Source organism: Toxorhynchites rutilus, chromosome 1 (assembly GCF_029784135.1).
Source record: "Toxorhynchites rutilus septentrionalis strain SRP chromosome 1, ASM2978413v1, whole genome shotgun sequence".
Taxonomy (NCBI): domain Eukaryota; kingdom Metazoa; phylum Arthropoda; class Insecta; order Diptera; family Culicidae; genus Toxorhynchites; species Toxorhynchites rutilus.
In genome coordinates, this window is record NC_073744.1 from 99200092 (window position 1) to 99209597 (window position 9506).

A 9506-nucleotide genomic window follows, 5' to 3' on the forward strand; every position below is an offset into this window, starting at 1 on the left:
ATTTTACACTCAAGGCTCCATCGATCAACATTTCTTTTGATTTTTGAAGTAAATATATGTATAAAACTACCCTAAAATTTTGTTTCGATTCTAAATATTATAAGAAAATTGGCATGACATTTTCGGTATCGCAATAATTTCGTGTTCGCCCTTTAATGACTGGAATAGTAGCAGTAAAAGGCGACTTCTGGCTTACGTATCCACATCGATACTCAGATATGCGTGTCCAGCCTGGGTGGCAGCGATCAACAGAACGCTGCTGAACCTACAGAGCTATGGCGATGAGAGTAGCGAGTGCATATAAGACCATATCCATGGAAGCTGTATGTGCCATAGCGGGAATGATTCCCATCGATATTGTTCTGGTGGAAGACAACGCGTGTTATAAAGAGCGTGCTTCAACTGGACGGAATACCAGAGATGCTCGAAAACGAGCAAGAAGTGACTCGTTGAGGAAGTGGCAGCAAGAGTGGAACAACACCTCAAAAGGAAGATGGACCCACAGGCTGATTCCAGACATAACCAAGTGGATTACCAGAAATCACGGAGAAACGAGCTTCCAGCTGACACAGTTCCTGTCAGGTCATGGTTGTTTTCGGGAATTTCTCCCCAGATTCGGACATGCGAATTCACCCCACTGCCCCCAGTGTGCACTCATAGTGGAAACTTCGTACCACGTAGTGTTCGAATGTCCTCGATTCGTCCAAGAACGCTCTGAAATGCTCGCATCTGGTGTCGAAATCAACGAGAGTAATGTGACCCAAAACAAGTGCCGCGACGAGAGTACGTGGAATGCAGTAACAAAAGCGATTACGCTGATAATGTCAGAACTTCAACGCAAATGGAGAAAAGACCAGCCCAATGAAATGAGTGCGTGAGCACTGCCTCCCCGCATAGGAGGTGGTTTTAGTGAGTAAGAATCTCACACTACCCAGTCAACATGGCGACTGGGTGTCTATGAAGAACTCCACACACACACACACACACACACTTCAGTATGAATCTTTAAATAAAGGCTCCCACTCTTTTGTTTCTATCTTTCTACATCGATTTTTTGTTTCGTGGATGGCACACAAGTTATGCCTATGTAATTCACTTTCAGCTTCCTAGATTACACATTATTATTCTATTTATATTCTTTCAGCATACTTTATATGATTACTTTTTCCTATCACCAGGTGACCAAATATGCCTCCCATTACTAATATTACTTCCAGCATATGATATAGGATTATTACACTATATACATATTTTACCAGAAACGAGAGTAGAGGATTCAAGCGCGAAGAGTAGAATGAAGAAAAAAACCAAAGGCCTTTCTCAAGGCTAGAAGCGAATGAACTGGAAAGTTTAAAGCCTCTTTAATTCAACATCGTCGTTGTCATTGCTAATCGCAAAATTCGAAGAAGGAAAGGTCCCTTTGTTATGATGAAAAAAAGTTTAGAAATTTGTTCTAAAAAATTCAGATCAAAACAATAATTTTGGGCGGGACGAAGTTCGCCGAGTGAGCTAGTTGATAATAAAAACACAGAACGGACAATGTATGCATCTATTACTCTCGATGCAACATATTTTTTTCTTCTCTTTTTATAGTGACTTTCAACACATTTCGGCTGGTTCGTCACTTTTACTTCCATTTTTGGAAGAATGTCGGGAGTGAGAATTGAACTCGTGATGAGAGGTATGGATGTTACCACTACGCCAGATCGCCTCCAGATGCAACATATTCTGTTTGTATTTCCTCACATTGATTTTGGATCTCATGGAAAATAACATTTTATTGATTGTGATAGACGCGTACAAATATTTGCTATCAATTGATGCAAATATCTTCCCGATTTATTAAAAAATGTTCGAGTTATAAGCATTCGGAATCTTTAAATTTTTCTTGCGTGTTTTTTGTTTAGGTTTTCATTTCACCCCCATATACTCCGGTTAGAAGTGGTCCCACGTCAATAATAATGGATCGCCGAATGTGTTGATAAGAGCAAAACTCTAGGAAGGAATTGTCCTTCATTCGATCATATTTTCTGTATTAAACATTTATTCCATGTAACGAAAAAAAGTTATTTGTAAGTGGTTAAAAATATGAACGAGAATTGTGTCTGAAAATAATCCGATAGACGAGTTTTCGTAGAAGTACCTGGAATTTTATAGTAAATAGTGATTATAAAGAGTAGATTAGAGTAGACAGTTCTGCGATTGGACCCATGAACGTGCGCTTAGTAAGAAAACGTGAATGTCATAACGAAAAATGATTTTTGGGCAGGACTAAGTTTGCCGAGTCAGCTAGTTGATGTATAAAAGAGCGAACTTTAACCTGAATAAACCTCATCATTCTTTTTGTGGACACCGACCGGACAACAGCTGGGCGAGCTGAACAACGAGGGATCGAGTGCCTTTCTCAAGGCAATGAGGGTGTAGTGCAGGAGTAAATTTTTCCAATGGCCTTTCTCAAGGCTAGAGATGAATGAACTGAAAAAGTTTAAAATCTCTATAATCAAAACCAAACCAAACCACAAACCAAATAAACCACTCTCTCATTTGGACCAAAAGCGAAAACATCGTGTGAAGCAGGAAGGACGCCACCAAGTAAAAACCAGAATCGAAACTTGGAAAAATATTAAGAAATTGAAATAACGTACATACCTATTATCGCCATTATGACCGCCGGTTCGCGAGCAGTTATGGTTGGGAGAAATGACAGGATGTCATCTAGAACTGTCCATTTATCTAAATATGGAAGAAGCTGACCGATGCACAATAAACAATTCACACGAACAGAGTTGTGAGATGTATCTGCACACAATTTTTTTATGCGCGTCAAAACACAATTTTGCATTGTAGTATGATTCACCAGTTTGGCGAACGAAGGAATGATTGCCAGACATAATTCTTGAATTTGTTTGGAATTAGATTCGAGTGCATTGTACACCAGTGGTAGAACATGCAAAGTCACATCACTAGTAGGAGTTAGTTTCAGTAAAAGCTCCATATTCTGCATGAAAATCAGTAGAATTTGTATTGGTTCTTGGATGGTCATGATGGGTTTCAATTGCATGAACACAAACTTGTCAAACTCCGCCTGTGTGCATATCTTCGCGATGAGAAACACATTTGGTAAAACGAATGGTATCATCGTTGGGTTCACAAATTCCTTGAAAAGGCATGGCAATACCATAAGCAGATTCACATGATGAGGTAGTTGATCAATAATCCGAGTAAAGGCTCTGAAAAACTTGGCTTTCTCCTGATTGTCTCTTTGGAAAAGTGTCTCAAGAAAACTGAGGCTTTTCACACAAATATCATCAAAATAAATTGACTGAAATAAAAAAAAATATTTTTTTGCTCTGATTGGTTACGAAACAAAAATATACCTTAGAGAATTGAATCACATCCTGTCGCAACGATGGGTTGGCTGTCAATAAGCTTTTAACAGATTCCCTGATTTCCGCTGGTACTTCCAATAATACGGTGTTTTCTAATTCCCGCATTGTCATTAGAAAAGCTTTAAATGTAGGCATTCCCATATCTATGGTTTTGAACGGATAGCATTTATTCGTATATATCGCACATATGAGTATACCTGAAGAAAAATCAAAATTAATAACTGTCTATTACAAATCAAATCAAAAAACCTAATGAGTAGTAATCTGCACTGATTGAGACTTGATTATTTAGTACGCATTCAGGTGCCGTATATTCCAAGCATGGGTATGTGAGAATACTTTGATGAGGATTGATGTCATAGCGGAGTATCTCCTGGTTATCTTGACTGTAATCAAATCCAAATATTTTCCATACTCCATTTGAGTTTAGCACGACGCTGTACGGATTGATATTTCTATGTACTAATTTCGCTGTTTTATGAATGAATTGAATTCCTTGAAAAAGGTGTAGTAAACCATATTTGATCTCAACTTCATGCAAATTATGCCTGATCAATTGCTTTGTCGCAGAAGGAGGAACGTTTGTGGTGTCCCCTAGTATATTTGCGAGACTTGCATAGACTGGTTCCGAAGCAAAAGCAAAACTCTCCCGGCTTTCCTCTAAGGGATATTGAACTGTAAGCACTTGAGGATGACGTATTTTCGTGAGATGGATAATTCCGCTTCTTACAATATTAAACATTTCTTCTTTGTCTTCCTTCGAAAACTTTTCAAATTGTTTCTTGTCCAAAACAAAAATCGAAGCCTCTTGTCGAGTAGATTTTTTGAATCCGGAGTAAATTTTCCACATACAAGCTAGAATTTGTTTCAAACAATTAATATTTAATAAATTCCCATTTGTGCCCATTCTTACATCTACCAGCGCTTGCAATATGATCAGTTACATCATATTCCCTCATAACTGGATTTCCTGGTAGAACAGAAGACACCGTCTGTGTTACAGACGAGTAAAATTTATTGATAACATCCATAACAAAGTTGATTAAATCAAATCAAATAAATTTAGATTGTCCCCAAAACGTTTGTGCAGCCAATTTTCACTGGTTGATTCATAAACAAAGCTAGCAGATGGAAACAGAGATGCCAGATTTAAATATATGTCTTCATTTTCACGATAAATACAATACGGTACCGCGACCAAGATATATATATATATATATATATATATATATATATATATATATATATATATATATATATATATATATACTAAAGGTGTGACTGTGTCGTTGATAAGTGCGCGAGGGGAAACGGTATAAATCTGAGAGAGGAGCCAGCTCGCGTTTGTTGTGATCACCCTTATGTCAGCGCGAACAAGTCATGGTGTAGGGGAAGGGGAAGTATTGAAATATGCAGAAAATTTTAATGACATTTTTTTCCAAGACATTTTACGTGAAATTGTCACCCTTCTAATCTCGAGCTCACCGCAAGTAATCAGTTTCTCACATTACTAACCATAGATTTAAGAAAATTGTTTATATATATATATATATATATATATATATATATATATATATATATATATATATATATATATATATATATATATATATATATATATATATATATATATATATATATATATATATATATATGTATATATATATATATATATATATATATATATATATATATATATATATATATATATATATATATATATATATATATATATATATATATAGTTTTTAAAAATATATTTAAGAATTCGGCTCCTTTAAACTTATGTAATTGAGCCTGTAAAAATAAACGAATTAATAAAAAAAAATATGTGAAAATAATTTTGACGTCAGACTACATCTTTCATTTCTATACTAGAGTGTAAGTTCGAAGCTTTTATGTTAACAGTGAACTTTTCTTAGGGTGCTCATACACGAAGCCAAATATTTGACTCTTTTTGACAGATAAAATTTGGTCAACGTGTACTGTTCAAATATTTTCTACACAAAACACGACAAGCAAATATTCAATTATTGGATGTCTAAAATATTTTTTCAGTCTGTTCTTCGAACCTGTCGGTATGTACCGACATTTGTGGTTAGGTTACCTTGAATATTTCAGTTGATTTTTTCCATGTTTGATGTTCGATATTGTTTACTACTGTTGAAAATTAAAGAGTGGCAAACAAAATAGTGTTTGTAGAAATATCAAATCAAACCTTATCTGTCAAAAAATATCAAATATTTGACCTCCGGGCAAACAGTGTACGGCTTTACACTCAAAAAATTGCACCGACTTGCACTGACAACTGAATGATATTGTCGATTTGTGCGAGATGCCTCAAAACAGCTGGGAATAAATATAGTTCACATATACAGTAAGTTACATTTAATGCGACATTTAGATAATTGGACGGACCATGATTTGGATATTTGTATCTCTTATTGGACATTTTTGTAAACATTGAATTCGGGGCCCAAATTATGTCCCCACATTAAAAGTTGCCATCAGACATAGACACTGTACCATTCACATCGTCAAGGTCCAATTACAGGCCAAAACCGTCTCCAATGAGACACTGAGTAAGTTACTGTATTATATTGTTATTTATGTTCGCATCATAAGCAACAAACTCACAACTAGAGATGGGCAAATCAGCTCATCGTGGTGAGCGGCTCAGAGCCGTTCAGCTCATACAAGTGAGCTGCTCATTTGGAACAGCTCTTCAGCTCAGTTGAATTTTGCAGTTGTCCACACAATTGCATATGAAACGTAATCACCATGGGACATTGCATAGTGTGCATTTTTTTAATAGACGGAAAGCAAAAAATAAACGAATTTAATTCGTAATTGTACAAAAACTAAAACTGATATGAATTCTAATAATATAATATACAACAAATACCTAATGCTGAAATCCAACATAGAAGATGCTTAGGATATGCTGAACTTAAACAACAGAAAAACCAGCAGTAGCCAAAATGAATGCCTCCAGGAATATTGGCCGAGACAACGTTTTTTGAAAAAAAAACCATCGAGATTTTTTTTTTGCATCCGAGGATATAAAAATAAATCCACTAATAGGTACAACGAGAAATAATTATTCGCGATCACAAAGGTAACAAAAGGACCAGTCAGACCGACCATCAATCATCAACATTTATGCCGGGTGGTTTTCTTAATTGTTTTGATTCAGCACGCGGAAATAAATGTATGTGTTTCCACAGTAATGTTTAAATAACAATGTAATATATTAAATTTATTTACAAGCATATAATAATGTGTATTATTTTATTTGGCCATATAAGAAAAATTTAATGAAGTAACGAACGATTGAATTGCCCATCTTCAAAACAAAAACCTTTTTTCCTATCTGGCATCTCTGCTAAAGCTAAAGTACGAAGAGGGATACACGAAAACAAACTGACGTCATGCCATGAAGCGCGGGAGACGAAAAATCCTTTCGCGTCTCGCAATTCACACTCTCTGCAGCTTTTGCGCTCCACAGCTATGCAGCTCAACAGCTTAACAGCTCAGCAGCTCAACAGCTCAACAGCTCAACAGCTCTTCAGCTCAACAGCTCATCAGCTCCAGCTCCGTAATGAGCTGATGAGCTGCGTTTTTTTGATTGCGAGCCGATCCGAATCCGCTCACTATGATGAAGCGATTCGAATGAACAGCTCATGAGCGGATGGCACATCTCTACTCACAACAGTATTCACGACATTACTGCCCAGCAAACATCAAATCGTATAATCTGCGTAGTAGAGCCAGTCGCATCGGGAGGGGGCGGATAGCCTCCGGGTGCACGATGTTAGGGGTGCAGAATGAACCGAATTTATATGAAGAAATTAAATGAATATGATTTCTGACGGGGAGAGGGGGGTGCGATTCTTCCTTGTGTGCAAATGTTTCTACTTTTCTGGTGAAAGGGGGTGTATAGCGGAAAATGTTCGTGATAATTATAATAACTATTATAAATTTTTGTAAATATAGATTTTTGTCATTTAATACGACATTTTGCTAATTGGACATTTTTGTAAACATCGAGTTTGAAAGTCGCCACCAGACGTCGACACTGTACCACTCTCATCGGAAAAGTCCAATTACAGGTCAAAATCGCCTCCAATGCGACACTCGGCATGTCGCATTAAATGTAAATTACTGTACATGTATGTTTGGAATATTACATTAAAAAATATTTTTAGGTCCGAATATTTCCGGTTTCAAGAAAACTGAAAGTTAATGTTGCTTTTTTATTTTTAACTTATAAGAACGAAAGATGATCTGTTTGCCGGTCTTTTGCGTTTTGATATACATAGTGACGAAAATAAATTAGTTCAACTTCGTCATTCAGTTGCATTTAACTCAAAACATAAGATTATGAACTTGACAAACCAAGCTGCCAAGCAATGCCATCCCAGCAAACATTAAATCGTATGACTATCGTATATAGAGCATAGAATATCCGATATTTTGGGTGATATATGATGCGCCCAAATAGCATATACATTAAATTACCTCTAATTCAACAAACGGAGGCACTATTCAGTGTCACGTTAGAAGTGATTGTGACCTGTAATTGGACATTCACGATGACAGTGATACGGTGTCGACGTCTGGTGGCGACTTTCAATCTGGGGTCATAATATGGGTCCTAAACTCGATGCTTACAAAAATATCCAATTAGAGAAGAAAATGTCCAATTACAGGTCTGTCCAACTAACTAGATGTCGAGTTAGAGGTAACTTACCTTACAGGATATTAGGCAATATCAAATAACCTAATAGGTCTGTTATCACTCGACTATACCATTCATCACTGGTATAAAAAAATGGGCGGAAATGTTAAAGTAAAATGTTCAGCCCCGGGAATCACCATTTTTGTATGTATATAGAACCTTTACAAACATTTGTGTTTGTACAAATAGGATTTAATCAATTGACTTTTAGGGATATAAATGTTTGGTATGAGCGGTGTTTTAGTGGAAATATCGCAAAATTTATATAGAAACCTTTAAAAAAAGTTCAGTACTACATGTTTCAAGTAATCAAATAACATAAGGCCAAAAATTTCATTCATATTTTAACAATTAAAAACTGCCTTCAGGCCTGTCCAGCAAACATTGAATCGTAAAAAATCTAAAATTGAAGGCGATATACATACATCCAAGACACATTACTTGTATGATGTGTATAACTGGCATATGCATACGAAATTGGAGGTCATATTCATGTATATGGGGTATATGATGTTATATAAACGATAATTATACGATTTATTTTGCTGGGATGTATGTATATCGCCTCCACGTTTGCATGTATGGGCTGACTAGGCGCATCATATACATGCAATTTATATTTGTCATACTTGTATGTTATTCACAAACGAAAAAAAAAACCAAAATTAAATCATTACACTAAACCATTGTTTCAAACAACTTATACAGTAACAAAATCACGCAATAAACATCAAGAATTGCTCGAAAACTCTTATCAACATTTGTTCAAATTTGTGCTCTAGTTTGATAGTTTTTACTTGATTTAGCTGGTTCTTTCGACGCAGCTTGGGTCGTCTGTTGAGGGATCTCTGGGGAAACTTCGAACAATAACTCGCGACGCGGAACACGGAACAAAATGGTGGAAAAGCACAATTATAACACTTTTTATCGTCGGCGGAAAACAAGACTTGCTACGTAAAACCTAACAAACAAAGGACACCGCGGTTTGGATGGCCACACAATTCACGCTTAAAAAATAAATTGATTTTTATACATGTATTTTTTTTGTTTTATTACAAATTTCGGTTTTTTTTTATGGCTCGAGCTCACCGGTTTCGTTGCGGCCGTTCACTGCGTTGGTCGACTTCCGGTTCTTCTTCGAGGGCTGGAACAGGCGATGGCGGGAACGGGACGGCTTCGGCAGGACTCAGGGACGGTCACACGACGATGGGGGATCAAACTTATTTCTCACGTCGCACGGCCGGATGTGACGATGGCCGGCGACACTAGTCGGCCAGAGAGTTGAGACGGCTTGTAATTTTTTCACACACGGTTCTGGAACCACTTTTTAAGAGCCTAGCAAAATTGCTATGCTAGCTCACGAGCACGGATAACCG

General features: G+C 36.6%; 1 protein-coding gene across 2 annotated transcripts in view; it reads right to left on the reverse strand.

Annotated features, from left to right (window-relative positions):
* LOC129763375 (SCY1-like protein 2) overlaps positions 1-4506 on the reverse strand; it is a 186251-nt gene extending 181745 nt beyond the window's left edge. The window contains exons 1-4 of one of the 2 annotated variants that reach the window (XM_055762378.1): positions 4303-4506; positions 3639-4244; positions 3378-3532; positions 2650-3322 (exon numbers count right to left, since the gene is read on the reverse strand). In XM_055762378.1, the coding sequence (XP_055618353.1) occupies positions 2650-3322; positions 3378-3532; positions 3639-4244; positions 4303-4420 (1552 nt within the window). In that variant the 5' untranslated portion in view covers positions 4421-4506. Of the gene's footprint in view, positions 1-2649; positions 3323-3377; positions 3587-3638; positions 4245-4302 lie in introns of both variants that reach the window. The other variant, XM_055762377.1, reaches the window with a different exon arrangement.
* Between the last annotated feature and the right edge of the window lie 5000 nt (positions 4507-9506).